The sequence below is a fragment of the Musa acuminata genome, chromosome BXJ2-4 (assembly GCF_036884655.1).
Source record: "Musa acuminata AAA Group cultivar baxijiao chromosome BXJ2-4, Cavendish_Baxijiao_AAA, whole genome shotgun sequence".
Taxonomy (NCBI): Eukaryota; Viridiplantae; Streptophyta; class Magnoliopsida; order Zingiberales; family Musaceae; genus Musa; species Musa acuminata.
In genome coordinates, this window is record NC_088341.1 from 47,088,943 (window position 1) to 47,107,169 (window position 18,227).

General features: G+C 39.9%; 2 protein-coding genes across 2 annotated transcripts; one reads left to right on the forward strand and one right to left on the reverse strand.

Moving 5' to 3' along the window:
• Positions 1-465: 465 nt before the first annotated feature.
• LOC103982164 (chorismate mutase 1, chloroplastic) lies at positions 466-4,168 on the reverse strand. The gene is made up of 6 exons (XM_009398997.3): positions 3,803-4,168; positions 2,882-3,101; positions 2,709-2,795; positions 1,725-1,868; positions 973-1,065; positions 466-906 (listed from the first exon to the last, which is right to left on the reverse strand). Exons 1-6 carry the CDS (start codon positions 4,132-4,134, stop codon positions 673-675), a joined length of 1,110 nt encoding a protein of 369 aa, XP_009397272.2. The 5' UTR covers positions 4,135-4,168; the 3' UTR covers positions 466-672.
• A 4,718-nt stretch (positions 4,169-8,886) lies between these two features.
• On the forward strand, positions 8,887-17,053 carry LOC135611330 (uncharacterized). Its single transcript, XM_065107018.1, has 6 exons — positions 8,887-9,588; positions 9,714-9,874; positions 10,415-10,578; positions 11,370-11,596; positions 13,213-14,002; positions 14,801-17,053. The coding sequence occupies exons 3-6, from the start codon at positions 10,533-10,535 to the stop codon at positions 16,948-16,950; spliced, it is 3,213 nt and encodes a 1,070-aa protein (XP_064963090.1). The 5' UTR covers positions 8,887-9,588; positions 9,714-9,874; positions 10,415-10,532; the 3' UTR covers positions 16,951-17,053.
• Positions 17,054-18,227: the final 1,174 nt, after the last annotated feature.

The following is an 18,227-nucleotide window of genomic DNA, read 5'->3' on the forward strand; positions in this document are numbered from 1 at the left end:
ATAATTTGGAACTGCACATTATGGTTGAGTGAATGGATCTAATCTCACTCTGATCAAACACCACATAAACCATCCTTTGCCTTTCACAAAAAGGCATGAGGCATGCATGTATTATATTTGCAATTTGATGACATCCACAATGCACTGTTTCTTTCTGAACAAATGTTAGGAGAATGCTCATTCTGCTGCTATATATGGGCGAAAAATTACACATGAACACAATACAATGAGGCAATAGTTGCAGATAATACCAAGGTCTAAAAACCCAGATATTTACTAAAATCCTAAAAGTATTCGCTTAGTGGTGGAAAAGCTACTCGTGATACTCATATGAGGCTACTGAAGTACTCATTTCAACCTTTCATTTATGATCCCAAGCATAAATCATTGCTAGCAAGGCCATGCCAAAAGAGTGAAAGTAAATTAAAAGAAAATAATTCAACAATTAGAGATTACAACAAAATCTTAAAAAAAAATACTTGTACTCTCTTTCTCTAATGATCTTCAACAATATTCAGCTGAACAGTAGTGTAACAGATTTTCTTATATAAAATCACTCTATAAGATTTTCTTATACCAGATTACAGAGGATTCAAATGTCTTCTACAAGCACAAGCAGTACTTCAATTTATTTCCTCATTCAACAGCATTTATATTCCCAGAACATATGATTCAATCGAGCCTATGCAGCAAATATTCCACTTGAACTTCCTTTGTTAATGGCATGATCCAATTGCCATAGAGTTCGGCGACTAAACTAGGCTTTATTTTATACTCCGGGGGTGCTCCGTTCTTCTCGCCAACTGTAACCTCCTGCCCAAAGATCATTACCTTTGCCTCTACCCTTTGTTTGATTGCAGTTTCCACGGATTCGTATGTTAGAAGATGCATTAACTGATTACTGTCCTGAAAACAAAAAAAATACAGATCAATAAGCTTAGGGTTATGAAGGCACAGGATAAAGAATCATACTTGTGCCCTTATTGCAGGTTCATAGACATCGGGCGACTCTCGGAATTTTGCCTCAGCTACAAACTTCCCATAATGGATTCGTTTTGAAAGAGCCTGCACAAAACAGTTAACACATGTCAATTGTTGATTAGGAAGTTCCTAGGACAAACATTACAAGTTGCACATATGAAGAACCAATAATGTCCAGATGGTGCTTCAACACAAATCTTTATCTTTGTTGTGAAGAGCAGCATCCATTTGCAAAATTACCAAACAAGTTTTAAAATAAAATTAACATTTATAAAGGGTCTAAGCAGTTGTAGCTACAGTAGTTTCAGAGTATCCCAAAACTGCTTCTGAAGTCAATAAATTGATGTTTTACTATGCAGCATATTTAATTTTAACACCCAAAAGGATATTGTAGTAGTCTAAGATAAAGGCCAGCTGAATTCTCCTTGGAATGAGGTCATAATGTTTTACTAAATGACATGCCACTTCTTGCATTAAGAAAAGGGTAGAAAGCACCCAAGATCAACAGAAATTGGCGGAAGAATGGCCATCACACCAACCTCAAATTTATACAATTTCACACGATGATCACTCTCTCTCTCTCTCTCTACAGACATATATAGACATATGTATATATGCATGTATACATATGTATATATACATATACACACACACACACATTGCACTGGACAGATAAGCAAAGTAACTTGGCAAACACTCAGAAACACATTGGCATTTATTTTTTAATTGCAATACAGGCATACCTGCAGACAGATTGTATCACAAACAGCACTTGAGCCACAATTGCCATCACTTCCTTCTCTAACCAATCTTGGGAGTAGATTACAAAAGTACATATCCCATATCTTCTTGTTTATATTGATGGAATCAGCAATGGGGTGTAGAACCTAGATTAATCAGAAAAGAAAATCTGTAACCCTAAGATTATTACCAATATAATAAATTGCATAGCATAAAGTTCATTGCAAACATAAAAATTAAATGTCGTTTGACATTAATACTAAATCCATGTTTATAGAAGAATAACCAGATTAGTCAACCAACTTTGTGTAAGTTAAACAGAGCAGAGAGATGAATATGGAAGTAAAGCACAACTTTTATGTACCTAATATTAATTTTTTAAGGATTGTTTTCACAAGATCCTTCCATGGATGCAAAAAGATAAAAAATCGTATCATGAATCAACGATGTCACAATGCATCCTCTTCAGTGGTGATTAATAAAAAATGTACAACATAATAGAGAAGAGCACTAGTGAACCGACCGATAGAGCTAAATAAGAATTCAGCAATAAAGCATTCCATCTCAGTGATTCTTAATATGTATGGTTTCTGATATGCTGATACGTTCTCGATCTTAGCTAATCCTTTGTTTATGTTAGTCCATTCAAACTGATTCATGAGCATTTAAAAAACCATCGGTTCCCTCTTTCCCACAAGAAAAGAGTGACTGCATACATATCTTTTGCCCTTATTTCCAACTATGGTTCTCACCCTACAATGACAGAACTTTCATCCATATATGATTTCTTTTGGTAGAAAAAAACTGTATGCTCTTCTTTATCATCATTATATGGTCATTCAATGTTAGGCATGTATTAGCAAGTACCAGAGCACTGCTAGATATAGTAAATCAGTTTACCCTGCTTATTTCCAAATAAGAATAAGGAAACCCATTAGATACATCTACCTTACTATAGAATAATAATTAATGTAACATATATCTACCTTTGGATATCGCATAGGTGGCAACATGGGCTCAGGCAAACCATCTGGAAAGAAAGGATGCTCATCTGGGCTCTTGTACCTACCAACCTGTATTCAAAAGTGATCAACATGTCGAAAGGAGAATGGTAAAAGAGTTCGACTACTGTTAACTTTCTTTACAAGGTATGGCTTACCTGTGCATGCAGTTTTTCGGTTTCTCTAACCATGAATTCGACCAATGAGTCATGGGAGCCATCCATGAAGGAAGCATTTTGATCATATGTATCAGCATTGTAACAGTACAGTGCCCTCTCTAATAAATTAAATATAATTGTGTCCTCCTGCCTGATTAGAGAGTGTCGTATGCTCTCTAAGGTTAAGATTGCGCTTTGGTCTACCCTTTCTTTATCGACACTAAATAAAAGCGAGATCATCAAAGTAAGTCAGATGCTGGTATGTCATGATGTCATCATAAATCTTAATAAGAGACAAAGACAACTTGATACGCATGAAATTGTACAAGCATGCAAATCATTGACATCTTCAATGCACTCCTTATGACAAGAAGAATAATCAGGTCCCTGCACATTATTTCTGAGTACCATAGGTAAACAACTCGGGTTTGCCTTATGTCTAATTTTTTTTATATTAAGGTAGACTTACTGTGTAAATGAGGAATACTGCTTTTGGTTCTACTTTTGTTGGTTCTCCAAAAACCCAGAAAAATCAACAGTAATCTTTTTGAGTTGCTCATAACCAACAGAGCACAGGATCATCATAAACATCATAGTTCCTTAGCGTTCCATGACCATATATTTCGTGAGTAGATATAACTCTAATCCCCAATAACTATGAATTCTATTATGTGCGCGTGGTAGACGGATATACGAATAAAAAATCAGTGGCATCACAAAACCTAAACCTGAAGAACGGAGCGAAAGGAGGCAATTTTAAGCTTCCTAATGCAGCTAGCAGAACCAGAGGAACAGAACGCGAAGATCCAAGTGACCATAGATCCACATGTGAACATACTTTGCCCTAAAAAGACACCAACTTTGACCTAACACACGGGTAAAAACGGCGAAACCGGATCGAAGGCGGCAACTTTCTTATACCTGGAAGGAGAAATGGAGCTTTGGATCGAATGGAGCTTTGTCCCCGATCTAATCGATACCGAGAGAGGAGACCCCCCAAGGCGGAGCCTTTGCGCGGTCCCATTGCAGAACAAGAGGCTGGGTCTGGGCGATTTCAAGACCCGATGGGCGTTCAGAGAGGAAGGAGAGAGCTGGGAGAGCTTGAGCTCCATCGGGTAGAGGGGCAGACGAGCCTTCGAGGCGAAGGAAGAGGAAAGGAGGCGGAGGAGAAGAAGGGGACGCGCAAGGGAACGAGCGAAGGCCAGGGGAGGCCTTAAAACGAGGTCACACCGACGGTGGGGGCCATGGTACATCGAAGAGTAGGTGCGGTAAGCGACGAGAGAACGGTAGGTGAGCAGCACTCGACTCCGTCGGCGCCGTCGTCACCTCGCAGCGCATGTGACGGACAATATTTGGGGGACAAAAAGGAAGGGAAAATTGGTTTTCTCCAATATAAATATTTTTTATCTCGAGAATTCGTGAGCATTGCAGTTCGAATATAGGATTCTATCGCACATCAACAGTTCTAAATTGGCAAGGGATAAAGAATTTGAGAGCTATTAAGATGATTAAAGAAGATTTGTGCATATTGAGATGGGGTAAAAAAGATTGTAAGCTCCTGAGATGGTTAATAGTGTTTGAGTCGAGAATTCTATTGCAGATTGGCAGTGACATAATGGCATGGGATGAAAAGCTTGTGAGTTACTGAGATTGCTGAAGGGAGTTCAGACTTCAGTTACAGATTGAGAGTAGTAATGCACTGACACCATCCGGAAGAGTTTTGTAAGCTACTGAGGAGGCTCAGAAGAACTGTAGTTCTGCAATCAGAGTTTTTCTGACGGATTCGCAATGATATACTGACTTGAGATACCAAAAAAAAAAAGAGTCTTTAATCTACTGACATAGCTAAAAAGGATTACAGTTTTGTGTTCAGATTGACAGTGTTTATTTTGGCATAGGTTCAGAATTCTATCGTAATAAATGTTCATGTCAGGATTCCTCCAGATGTTGGAAAAGGATCAGTTGCAGTCCAATTCTGGTTGCCTCCATCTTCAGGTACTGTTTCTGGGAAACAGCTGAATACTAGACGTGGCAGGCAGTCCTGTCAGTAGCCAACCACCCATTGCTGCTGACTCACAGAAGCTCGAAGGGTTCCCCGAGAACAGAAGAGGCCAATGTGAGCTTTCTCTGGACATGCTTTCCGGAGCAAGAAGAGGTTTCCTTCGACATGCTTAGTGGGAAACCTCATTTCAGATGATAAGCTTTTCCGTCAAGGAAGAGGATTCATATGACATTAACTAAGCAGCTTTCAGGAACAGTGTTTCTCGATAAGAACTCCACCACCACTCCCTTTCAAAAACTGTGCAAGACAGGTTTATGGTTTCTCAGCTTTTGGATATTGATAAGTCAATAGGTGCAAGCACGAGATCTCATCTATTGTCTTCTTGCAAAGAGATAAGTGATAAATTATTAATTTTTCTTATAATTTTGTTTTTATATCCGAGGGATAAGAATGAATGCATGTATCTCTTAAAAGTATATTGGATACATATTTTTTCTATTTCGAATGAATGTATATATCTCTTATATCACACCACGTCTTCTCTTTTAGGTGGATGCATCGGAAGTCTTAAATACTTGTTTATCCTTGGAAGACACGTCATGGGGGATGTCTTGGATTGCATTGGATACTTTTAAAATTTTTTGATCCTAGAAAGATATATTGTGTGCGAATTAAACTTTTTGAGGTATAGTTGGTGCCATAACCACGACAACTTTTAAAAGAGAAAATACGTTCGTTAACCCACGTCCCTTATTTCACTTTAGTTTAGGGATAAACGATATCCATATCCTATATATCGCTTCCTTCAAAAGACTATGTGGGTTTCTTTACGACAAGACCCTTATAATGGTCAAATTAGTATGTATTCACAAATGACTAAAGCTCGTATGTCTTGATTTAGTTTATTTACGATGATCACATATATGAGAATATTATTTTAGAGATTGTTGATGTGAGATGTCAAGTGAACTTTCGGACTAAATTCGCTATATTGAATCTCATGATAATATCAAATACATGTGTAATGAGAAGAATCGAAGATATTGCAAAGATCCCAAACAAAAGCTGAATGCACATTACAAACAGGCAATGGAGTCTTCTCCTCGGAACAGATTGAACAAGAAGGAAGGTCCCAAGTGGAGATGTAAGAGCAAAGGAACTAATGTTGCACATTTTTAGTGGAGGAATGAATACGTTCATGCCTCCATCCAAATAGAGCTCTAAGATGCTGCTGTGTGTATGTTCTTCCATGTTTTGTGTGTCCCTCTGGAACCATTTCAGCATTGATACCTCATAGAAAAGCTATATAAGATGACTAATCCACATAGAAAGGCTAATCTTGGCATTAAGACTTGTATTTATAGAAGGAGATGCTCATCCTTGCCTTTGGTGTAAGTGTTGCTTGTGGTTCTCAAATACAATAAAAGAAGAGTTATAATAGAAACAAATGAATGGAAGAAAATGCAAGTAAAGAAAGGGAAAGAAGTAGTAGAAAGATCATTTTGAGTTTTCCTCAAAATCTAACAAGGAAAGAAAAAAAGAAAGAGTGATATATACATATATTTTTCTTGTGCTTGCAAACTACACTCACATATATCTTGAGAAAACATATTTTTGTCCCTGGCAGGAAGAAATTTTTATCCTGTTAGGCAAAAGTACCGATCAGAGAAGGATGTGATAAGGTATATTTTGGGTTCAAGACATGTCACGGTCGATGCCACGCTATAGCCGAATCAGCAAGGGGAGCACCCCCACACGCCAAGTCAGAATCCGTATCGAGACGTTGTTTGGTACGTCCCATCCCGAAAGCTTGCAACGACGCCGCTTGGCGCCGTTCTACACATCTAGGGACCGCGACTGCACAAAGGTACCGTCTTAACCCTCGAGGATTGACCACCATGCCAATCCGCGTATGGTTGACCCTCGTACAGTAGTATAAAAGTCCCTGACCGACATTCGGTTAGAGACGTAGAAAAAAAGAAAAAGAGAGGAACCAACTAACTTACTCGTCGGAGGAGCCAAAGTCGGGAATCACCCGACGAAGGTCATTTTTGCAGGAAAGCGGCCACCCTCGAGCCGCGAGCGTCTCAACCTGGGAATCACCATCTAGTGTACGAAGACGAGCTGCCAACCACCCTAGAGATGAAGAGACGTGACTCAGCATAGACGGCGGCCGGATCGGCACACCGAGAAACACTGATCAACCCCCCGTTGCGAGGGCCCGGCCGACCTCGGCATCCAGCTTAGCCAATCGAAGACTCCCGACATCGACCCGTGGATCAGGCCATGCTGACTCATCAGCCACGACACATCTATTCACCAACAGATTTCACTCAGGCTCAGCCAATGTATTTAGAGAAGGCTGAAAATATTCCAGGTAGTCACAGAGGATTTAGTTGCTGTAAGAAGTGACCCTGTCAGTGTTTGCCTCCACAGTTCATGATAGAGCACCAGTTCAACAGCACTGCAAAGACCATAAATGAATTGCTCATGCTGTTCTTGCCTTTTTCTTTCGTTTATGATAAGTTTTGGATTTGACTTGATCTTATGTTGGTTTCCCAGCAAGTTCAGTAAAAGAGTGCGTCATTCTTGGTGAGTGTATGTTGCAAGTCTGCTGCAGGTTCAGAGAAGTGTTAGCTGGATGTTGTGGGTGTGTCTCCGAGACCACTCTCGAGTTCTCCAGATGTGAGTCGATGGATGGTTCATGCTCGGACTGCTGCAGATATGTAGAGGAGAATGCTTCAAGGTTCTGCAAGCAGGCTAGATGGAACACACGAAAAGGTTAAACATATTATCAGCAGGTACACAACACATGAAGCACACAAAGATGTTTTCATCTTGTGCATTGCCTGTTCTGCACTTTTCTTCCTCCAATGGACATCTTGACTTTATGTCACTTTTCAGATCTACTTTAAAGAAGACTGAAGTCAGTAAAGAATGGTTGGAGATGCTTAAGTTCTGTCTTCTATCAGTTGGTGGGGATCATTGGAGGAGTCTATGGACCTCTTTTCAGGAAAATTATACCAATGCTGACAGCATCATGCACTATGGAAAAGATGATTTTGTTTGACCCAATGAGTGGATTGGACTGCAAGCATTTTTGATTGAGCTTTGGATCTCCTTTCTCTGGTCACTGGAGTTTGGAAGGGGAAACAGGTCATTCCCACGATTACTCTGGCCAATCTTTGATCCGACTTCGGAATGCAGATGTCCGTTCGTCTGTACTTATCTAGCTCTTTGACAGGAAGAGGAAGAAGACTCATGAACCATCACCTCGTCAGTGTTCTTGCTGCAACTCTCGGCACATCATCCCTTAGTGCTACCGTTCATGCGTCTTATGCCCGGTTGTAGATCTTGGATTAAGGAACCATTCAAAGTTCTGTCAGAAAGGTACACGCCCATGATCTAAAAGAGACTGTGGAGCTCAAGATCATAAAGAGCTCTTACTTATGATGGTCTACGCCACCAATGCCCGGTGACTCCTTTTACTGTGTGTCATGTTCACCACATTCGACATCTCCTCCTGCAGAATCTGAGCAGTAGCTCAAGAGTTCACGGCGAAGATTGCCATCGAAGCATGATGACATTATCTACCCACCCTCCCCGAGTCTCAATCATATGTCCCAGAAACCACACAGCTGGCCGTTGCCTTCACGCCTTGCCTATGACTAAGCTGTAGCAGGTCATCATCTTAAACAGACACAGGACACGCAGCTGGATGAGGCTCAATGAGGATGTTGGATGTCCTAAGAGCCTTTTTGATCTACTGCAGTGATATGAAGCAGAGATGTTCATCATCCGAAGCAGTCCTTTTTCAGATGGCAACCCACACATGCATCCGAGGCCCTGTCGATCACCACCGAAGGACAATTAATTCCAGACCTAACAACGGGACTAAACAAGCGTTGCATGACAGCCACAGGAGTCTTCCATAAATACTAGTAAAAGGCTTTCCCATTACCAGCTCCCCCTGTAACATCATCTAACAGGGGAGGATGGTAGAGGGAGAGGGAGACAGGCCTTGAAATGGTCTGATGTGGTAATTACATGCCATACAAGATGGCATTCCCACTTCCGCCCAAAATGTTTTTGGCCTCTTTTGGGATGCCTTCCGTCTCAGTGGGCCCCACATCATCAGGCCACCATTTGGCAGCAGCATCAGCAACAGAACATAGGATCCGACGAAGACAAGAGAGAACCCATCACAAAATCTTGTCATAAATCGACTGCTAAATCACCTTCTGTACCATAATCCAAGTGGTTAGCGATGAGAGGAAAGGTAAAAAAGACTGGGATGTTTCCTTGAAACTGCAGACGTCAGGTGGAAGGCAGTGGCTGTGTGGTGTTCTGCTTTTGTGTTGGGAGGGTGGGAGGGAGGGAGGAGGAGAGAATCTCTGAGCCTGCAATGAAAATAAAATAAAAAAATCCTATTTTGATCGCTTCTCCCGGAACCCGATAAAGGATACTCACTGGAAAGGAGGAGAAGGCAATCAACGGAGACACAGGGAGGTGGAAAAGGCAGAGAATCAAAAGACCAGATGCGGACAAATTTCCTGTCACTGTTGTTCTTAGAAGGTCGTTCGTTCTTGTGAGAGATTTTTCCTCTATCTCGGATCTCTCTCTCTCTCGTCTACCTTTCCTTGTGGCCCAGGGACTCGAAATCACTCGATCCGCGGCTGCGCCCGGTGCCTATGGCCAATTCCAGGTGCCCATTTCTTCTTCTTTAGCGCATTTCGATCCCAAAAATTCGATCTTTTTGGCGGAGCCTTTGCTGTTCTTGGTGGCGCTACTGTCCTTTGGCGTTGCTTGTCGTCTCCTGGATTGCTGCAGCCGCGGCCGGCGCTCGAACGGGCGGGGCACTTGGAGATTTGGCGTTTTCCATGGCGGAAGGCCTGCGGCCGCTTGAATTCTCGGTGTTCCGCGTCCTGATGCTGAATCCGCTTCAGCAATGTTCGCAAGCTGGATGGGGAGGACAAGTGATGTGGGCTGAGGTAATTTATTTCTGGTTCATCTGTGTGTATTATATTTTCTTGATTTGGTGGTTTCTTGACTTGGATTATGATAGATTCTTTGATATCTGTACTTTTGGCTTGAGGTTGTTGGACTTTTGCTATGTTCCTCCTTCTTGTGTGTGTGGATTTCCTTATGATGTAGGATTTTGAGAGCATGTTTTAACTTAATTCTTGTTTGGTTAGAGTGGAAGACATGTTTTGTCAGATTGTTAGATTATCTCAATTCATGATGTGTTTGGTTTAAGCCTCTTTCCTCTATGCCAATTTGCCTTTTTTTTTTTTTTTTTTCTCTTTTTGTTGAGACGATGGATTTTCTTTGTGATAGTCTGCGGCGTGAGGATTGGGTTCAAAATAAACGGATTTGCTCATCTTAAGTTGCTGACCTCGAGATTAAATATCTCATGTACCTTCTCTGTGATTTTACAAGAATCTTCTTTGTTGTTACACGTTACTAATTGAAGTATCTCTTAATTCGGATTCGGATAATGATGCATGCGAGGATTTTGTATACTTCCTTAGGGTGCCGAAGCCTGAAGTTCAATTAAATTTGGAAAGTATACTTCCTTCTGCACTGCCTGCTACAAAATCTTCAGTTAATTGCTGCAGCGATGTCGAACAATTCTGCAATCAGCATTTGATGGGATTCACATCAATGTGGCTACAGTCTGTTGCCAATACGATTGGTAATTCGCAATGTCCCATTCTTTTGAGCTAGATTATAGTTTCTATAAACTTGTAGAGTGTTACTTCATGTAGGCAGTTGTTAGCATAAGGCTTTCTATCTCAACATTCTTTTATATAAATTCCTATGTATCATCTGTAGTGACAACTATGCTGTCTTTGCATGCTTTTCTTGTACCATAACCTTTTTAGTGATCTTCTATGACGGTGTCATTATGGGCTTGGGAATCATTTGCAAGTGTTGCAGTTGAACATTGTCGCTCCAGGCATATCTTATCTTTTCCTGGATTCACATATTCATATGTTTAGCTGCTAGATCTGCGACATATATTTGGGGCGTAAATGTTGTATGATAATGTGGATGTATTTGGTTCCATCTTGCATTTTTTTTCTTGCTAAACACACTCCCAGTAAAGAAACATACGCCTTGTGATTGTTATCATCACTTCTTTTTTTTTCATCATTAACAACTATTATTTTCTTTGCTGGAGAAGGTGGTGGTTCATTTTATCCCTTTTCTCCATTGCAAAATTTCCATCTTGTTAATAGCCAGATGAATCTCCTAAGGGCGAAGGGATAACTTATGCTTTTATGTTGAACATGAAATGTACGTAAAATTTGCAAAATTGACATTATTGTACTAATTTATTTATGCCGAATGAAAGAACTTTTGACATTCCAGTGTTCGTCATTCTCTACTGTCCACTTTTTTCTTTTTTCTAGACAAGGAATTCTATCATGAATCTTTTTTATTCCATATTCTTGGTATGCTGACTGGTTTTACAACTTGCAGAAATGGCGACAAAAGTGCAGAGTAAAAATTACCTTCCAGGGTATCATTCCATGCAGGATATTAAGGAGGATGCACCAAGTAGTTGGTCTAGTTATTATAAGGACAAAAAGTTTAGCGATCATCTCTACAACACTTACGTGTCAAGGTTGACAAATGGACACTTAGAAGATGATAAAGAAATGATAAAGCGGATGATGCTTGAACATGAAGCTATATTTAGGAAGCAGGTAAAGATATTAATGTTCTTCAGATTTGTTTGAGAAAGAAATGATCTCAGGTCGAGTTAAAAATTCCATCTCAACCTGTACTATTCTTGGGTTGCACCTTATCTCTGTTTTTTGGGTGAAATGACTTGATTGTTATATCTCATCTCTGCTTGATGGTTTGGAAATAATAGTCTAAAAAATATAGTTTTGTTTACATCAAATATGTGTTGAAGTGTTCTAGTCAACTGTCCTGGTCGATTTGGGTACATTAAGCTCTAGAATATGACCACATAGTGATCATTATTAGCTGAAATGAGTTGCCATTATGTCACAGATGGGATTTCATCATATATTCTGGGAGAAAACTTTTGAAGTCCGCTAAATTACAAGTTTCAACTTGAGACATATTTCTTATCATATTTGTCGGTCAGGTTGAAGGAATCGATTTTAGCTGCAGATGGCTTCAAAAAAAGAAAAAAATGAAAATCCTCCTCGATGTATTCTTAATTAGCTTTTAACTGGAAGCTTTTCTTGTTCCAAACAGATATTGAGATGCATGTTGTATCTTTAAAATTCTCACCTGATTACTTATTTAGCATGAGGATAGGAGCAGTTAAAGCTTATTTTGCCTAAGAGACTCATTGATATGTTTATATGTTGATAAAATAATTAATATATGATAAATATCACTTATATGATTCAATCAAGGATAATACAGATTGCTTACCTAGTACATTAAAAATTAACATACTCTATTTTGACTTTTGTCTTGCTTTTGCAGATTGCCTCAACTCTTGAATAGTTTTGATTAAATGATTTCTTTTACGAATGTATCCCTTTTTGAAGATTTGTACAAATACCTAAATTATTTTGTCTGGTACTCTCTTATTTGGATAGTTCATTTGCAAACTCTAAAAGGCAGAAAGTGCCCGCTGCTCCTGTTTTTTACAACTAGAGCATTTTAATATATAGATCAAGGTCCAGAACCTGATGTAGCTCAATCTTGAGATACTACAATGTAATCCATCTACATTTTCGTCCTAAAATGTAGATTCCTGAAAATTCTTCTTTTTGATTCTGGAATAGGATAGCCTTTGGTAGCTAACTTTATCCCACCAAAGTTCCAACTTCCATGTTATTGTTCACTTCCGTTTGTTTGAAAAATCCACTATTTTCTGTAGCAATTGTACTTACAAGTTAAAGAGGAACGCTTATTTGGAGGAGACTTTCTGTTCTGTTTTTTGGTTAAATATTGGTCTTAAGTTGTATAGGGTTAAGGAAGTCAAAACCAAAATAGTATAGCATAAGGGAACCTGGAAAACAAGATTGTTATCGGGAAGAAGTAGGCCCTCTTCCTTTTTCATCTGATATTATTCCAGAATTAAGCTTAGCCTAACACTGCAGACTGAATTACCTATAAGTTTGATTGCTGTGCAAGCACATGGACATGCAGACTGTCCAAAACAAGAAAACAAAGGAATGCCATGCATATGTCACCACCCAATATTCAACTGTACACTTTATGTAGATAGGCTGCACTTGGAGAGGAAAGCAAATAAACATATTTTGCCTCTCTTATTACTTTCAAGCTTTTGATGTGTTCTTCTGTAATAATTGTTGTTTCACTTGCCATTCAGGTCTACGAGCTCCATCGTCTTTATAGAATACAGAAAGACCTGATGACTGAGATTCAAACTAGAGGGTTTTATGGATCATCCATACCGGCAGAAGCCTCACTATCAAGTTCTCTTTCATCTCAAATGTGTTCTGAGTGTACCCAAAAGATACCACAGATGTCTCACCTTACTGTAGGAAACACCAGTCATGGAAAGACACATTTTTCAGGCACTGGGAGGTCCCACTTTAGTGTCACAAGGGAAGGCAGCACTCAATCTGATCAGATCCCATTAGACAATGGAGTTTTACTAAAGGACAGCAAGGCACCTGACCACAAACCTCAAAAGAAAAGAACGTTTGACCTTCAACTTCCAGCTGATGTATATATAGACATTGAAGATACTGATGGAGCCGGGCAGATGAGTACTGTTGAGTCATCACATAGTGCTAGTATTTTCAAGAACAGGAATTGCTCTCTCTATGAGAATGATGTGAAGCTCACTCTAGGGAGTGCTCGCACAGAAGAACATCAGATCCCAAATTCACCAACACAAGTTGGTATATCAGTCTGCAGCACAGTTGATCTAAATAAACCTACAACAGAAATATGTTGTGAAAGTCCAGAAAATTCGGCTTCTGTTCAATTATTTGGCTTGAAGTCTCGCAGCGAACGGAATCAAGGGAACCATCCATCTACAAAATCGAAGACTAGTTTTGTTGAGAGGCATGGCAAACAACAGACTACTTCTGACCTCTTGTATACGGATGGACATACAAAAAGAGAATGGCCAGTTTTCAATCATGAACCTGGTAATGTTTTGATCTCCTAGACTTGTTTACTTAGTCCTAATTTTTTACTTGGCCTAAACCATCATATTGGTCAGATATCTTGTTTGAGTAGGCATCATCTCCAACATTTGTCAAAAAAAAGAAAAACAGACAACCTTGCATATTTAACTGTCTGCATTGGAGGCTTGTCTTCATGAATTTGATTGCATGGTTACTGTAGACCATCTGTATGCAAAGATGTCATGTCTTCTCCAACCAATCACGAGCCTGATAGGTTGCATTAGTAGCTGATAACCAGCACTATCCTTGCTAGCACATTTATAAACATGTACATATGATGGACATACACTTCATGCGCCCGGCATATACGGTGTGTGTCTATTGGTGGATTGAACTCATGGGACTGACTATGAAGAAAGTTGAAAGTAAATGAGACAAACATGTTTCTTGTGATCCAATTGTTTTTTTAGAATATCACTGCAGTATGTCAAGTAATTATAATATGATAAGCACAGAATATTCAGCCAAATTGTACAATTTTTTAACTGCATAATATTTGTTTATTGATCCCCCCAAACCCAAATTGCTGGCAGCGTCGTGCATTGATCGACCTTTTTTAACCAATTGTACAGTCCTTTCATGTGCAACCAAATGCTAGTCTGCCTATCCTTTTGTTTTTTATTCTGTTTTCACTGTTATCTTTTTTATTGTGTTAAAGCATAATTTAGATCCTGCTTTAATATTTAGCTAGTTATGCTTTCTTAATTGCTGGAGACTTTTTTTTTTCTCATACTCAATATTTTGGTAATTTGTATACAGAAAAAAATAGGAGCACTCTGGATTATTTTGCTCAGGTTCCAACATCATCTGAAACATTACAAGTGAACACTAAGAAACGTCACAATTTCTTTACATTTGACCATAATAATCCAGAAACACAGTCTAGACAAGAGCCAACTCACAATATCCATACATGTCCGAGAGTGCCTCATTTTGCCTGCTCAAATCCATCTCTGATGTCTCCCTCGATGCCTTCTACAATCACAACTCCCCAGGCCGATTTAATCAGTTGTGCATCTTCATTTGTTTCATCTTGGAGAAAACCTGTTACCAGCATAAACAACACCCCGGTTGCGGTTCGAGCTCTTCCATGCTTCAGTGGGTCATCAAACTTCAGTAATGAGAGCTTGAGTTCCAAGATAGATGTCACTAGTCAAAAGCGGCAAAGTAGTAGGAACCTGGCCACAAGCCTAGGTTCTGGTGTTAGGGTGCCTCACAAAAATGGATTTCACCATGGTCTTCACCTGGATTGTAATTCTGCACCACATACAGAAGTTGCATTTTGTAAGCCATATCAGATTGATGACAGTAACAGAGATCTTCATGATCATTTACCTAGAGACTACGTAAAGTGTTACCAAAGCAGGGATTTGAAAGTCCCGATAAACCTGAACCTGAATCAAGCGTTTCCAAGTGGTACTGAAGATAGGCTTACTCTCAGACAAGAAACAGTTATTTATGTTGATGATAAAATGCCAGGGGATCCATCATGTCTCAGAAACAAAGCATCTTCCAATGAGTCTGTTAACTTGAAGAAACATGACTACAGAGAAGATTGTCAGCTCACTTCCAGCTCCAATGTTGCTTCTGAAATCCAGAAGAAAGAGGAGTTAGAATTTTCTGTATGTAACCTACAGGAAGTCGCATCAACTTCACAGTTTCAGTATCACGGAATGCAGGGAAACTTCATTTCTGGTAACAATGGGAAAAGACTTCTTGGTTTTCCTATTCATGATACAATTCAGCAAAGCGGCATATCTGTTTCTATCCAACAAATGGAAAAACATTTTACTGACAATACTAAGATTCTGAAGAATGATATCATTGACTTGACTTGTGATGCAAAAGCGGTGAATTCACAGGAAAAATTCCACAATAGTGATTCGGTCACCGAACTGTGTGGCAGAAACAGAGGTGCAAACTTAAGGAAACACATTAATCTTAATGCTGAATTTTCATGTACAGATGATCCTATATTTCTGGAGGTATCACCTCAAGATGAACTAGAGGTTCAGTCATCAAACTCTATTCCAACTTTAGCTGCTAAAATTGACATTGATTTTGAAGCACCCATTTCCCAGGTTGAAATGCCTACCGTAAGTCCGCATAAATACATTCCGTCAAGCAAGAAAGATGTCTTAAAGGAAAAGGTCTCTTCCAGTGGTACACTTGATAGACTGGCTGCAGAGAATTTAGTTGCCATGTCACTTGAATGCAATGGCCACCCAGATGAAATCAATTCTCACCTGCCATCTCTGCCTCGATTTGACACCTTGTGTTGGTTTGCTGATGTATCCTGCAACGCAGAAAAGCGAGAGCATTTGGGTGATGAGGGAGATGATGGTACTCAATTTTTTGATGATGATGGTCTGGATCTCTTTGAGGCCATGACACTGAAGCTCCAGGAAACTAAGATGGATCAGTATTGGTATAGATCAGAGGATCTCGAGAGCAAAGATGGAAAGGAAGACAAAAAAGATACAGGTGCAGCTTCACTGCTTTTCACAAGGGCTCGGCGTGGCCAGGCAAGAAAGAGGAGGCAGCGGCGGGACTTCCAGAAAGATATCCTGCCGGGTCTTGCATCACTGTCAAGACACGAAATAACAGAGGATCTTCAAACTATTGGAGGGATGATGAAATTATCAGGTATGCATTGGCAGACAGGTTTAACGAGACGAAACATGTGTCGAAATGGAGCAAACTCCCAAACGAAGGGAAGGAGGCAGCTCGAAAGCCCAGCCACCGCCACCGCCACCGAGGAGGTTCGAATCAGCCTCCATCCACCATCACAACCCAGCAACTCTGAGATAGGAGTGGATGGAAGAAGCATGATTGGATGGGGAAGGACGACAAGGCGATGCCGTAGGCAGAGATGCCTTCCTGGTGATCTTTCTGCTCCTTTGACATAGGAAGGAGCATCATATTTGCTGTGCTTGTTTTATAGAGGAATTCAGACTAGTTTCTTTATGGCACAGATGGAAGATGCTTGTTCATGAAATGTGGTTTCATATATGTCTATTGATTCTGATTTGCTCTTGGTAACAGCTTGTACATTCCATAATAAATGCTGCATCATACCACATGAAACAGCCAAGAACATGCAACTGAGGGACTAGATTTGTTAGGAAGATCCCATGAAGCCTATGCTTCTTTATAGTAGGGAACACTTGAGATGAAGTAATGTTCTACCTCCCTCTTCTTTTATTTGTTGCTGTTGCTATGGTATGTGTTCTATGAACTTTGTGCTAAAAGAAATGCTTTATGATTCCCATTTTTTATGACACTTTTTCTCATCAAGTATAGATTCATGGATGTTTAATTGGCTAAAAATCATGTCTTTTCATTACTTATGGAGAGAATGAGTACATGAATATATTTTTTACGAAATAGATTATTTTCAAATTGCTTGTTATAATGGTTCTAGACTTGCATTGATGTAGCTTAATCAATCTCAAATATCCTTTAATATCTTAAGGTTCCTACATTTATTATTATTTTTTTAAAAGAAAATATTCTAATATCGATCCAAGCATCTCTTAACAATTAATTAGAGAAATTTATAACTTCAAAATAATTTTGGATTCGTTTCTATATATATATGTGTAAATCATTTATGAGCAGTATGTACGGAGAAAAAGACAATTAAAATTGGGAACCATGTTAAGAAACCTGACTCAATTATCATTCGGATCTGGTCCCAAATCCAATCGGAATACAGCATGTCCCGTACGGACAAAAGCGATCGGGTCGAGCCTTTTCACCGTTGCATCGGCAGTTCCCGAATCTTGATGCCACACCCGGCACGTCATCCATTCGGGGCCCAGTGTTTTTTTTATTATTTATGAGCAATTCTCTACACCCGCACGGTGACTCGCGGATCAATGTGGAGCCCGCCTCGGAACACACGGGTGATTTTGTTCGAAAAGTATTTTTTGTTGGTTTTCCTTGGAACTGGAAGCGAACAAGGGAGTCCCCACGCGCCAACGCACGTGCGGGGACCGTCGCATCCCCATGAGGTCCCCTCCTTGAACGCGCGATTGCTCGACCTACCCGTCTCTCCCCACCCCTTCGTTACCCGTGCGCTGAGTGGTGAATGTGCGTCTCAACCGTGAGTGCAGACCGAGTGCGTACGTCCCCGTCTGGGGTACGAATGAGGATTTCATTTGGTAAATTTATGAAGCTAACG

What these genes read in the sequence shown, in the direction of transcription:
- LOC135611330 (XM_065107018.1), top strand. Translation starts at nt 10,533, where the DNA reads ATGGGATTCACATCAATGTGGCTACAGTCTGTTGCCAATACGATTG. An exon ending in AAGCTATATTTAGGAAGCAG is followed by an intron (nt 11,597 to 13,212) that starts GTAAAGATATTA and finishes CTTGCCATTCAG; the next exon opens with GTCTACGAGCTCCATCGTCT. An exon ending in AGTTTTCAATCATGAACCTG is followed by an intron (nt 14,003 to 14,800) that starts GTAATGTTTTGA and finishes ATTTGTATACAG; the next exon opens with AAAAAAATAGGAGCACTCTG.
- LOC103982164 (XM_009398997.3), bottom strand. Translation starts at nt 4,134, where the DNA reads ATGTACCATGGCCCCCACCGTCGGTGTGACCTCGTTTTAAGGCCTCCC. An exon ending in AGCTCCATTTCTCCTTCCAG is followed by an intron (nt 3,102 to 3,802) that starts GTATAAGAAAGT and finishes GCTTTTATTTAG; the next exon opens with TGTCGATAAAGAAAGGGTAG. An exon ending in CACCTATGCGATATCCAAAG is followed by an intron (nt 1,869 to 2,708) that starts GTAGATATATGT and finishes TGATTAATCTAG; the next exon opens with GTTCTACACCCCATTGCTGA.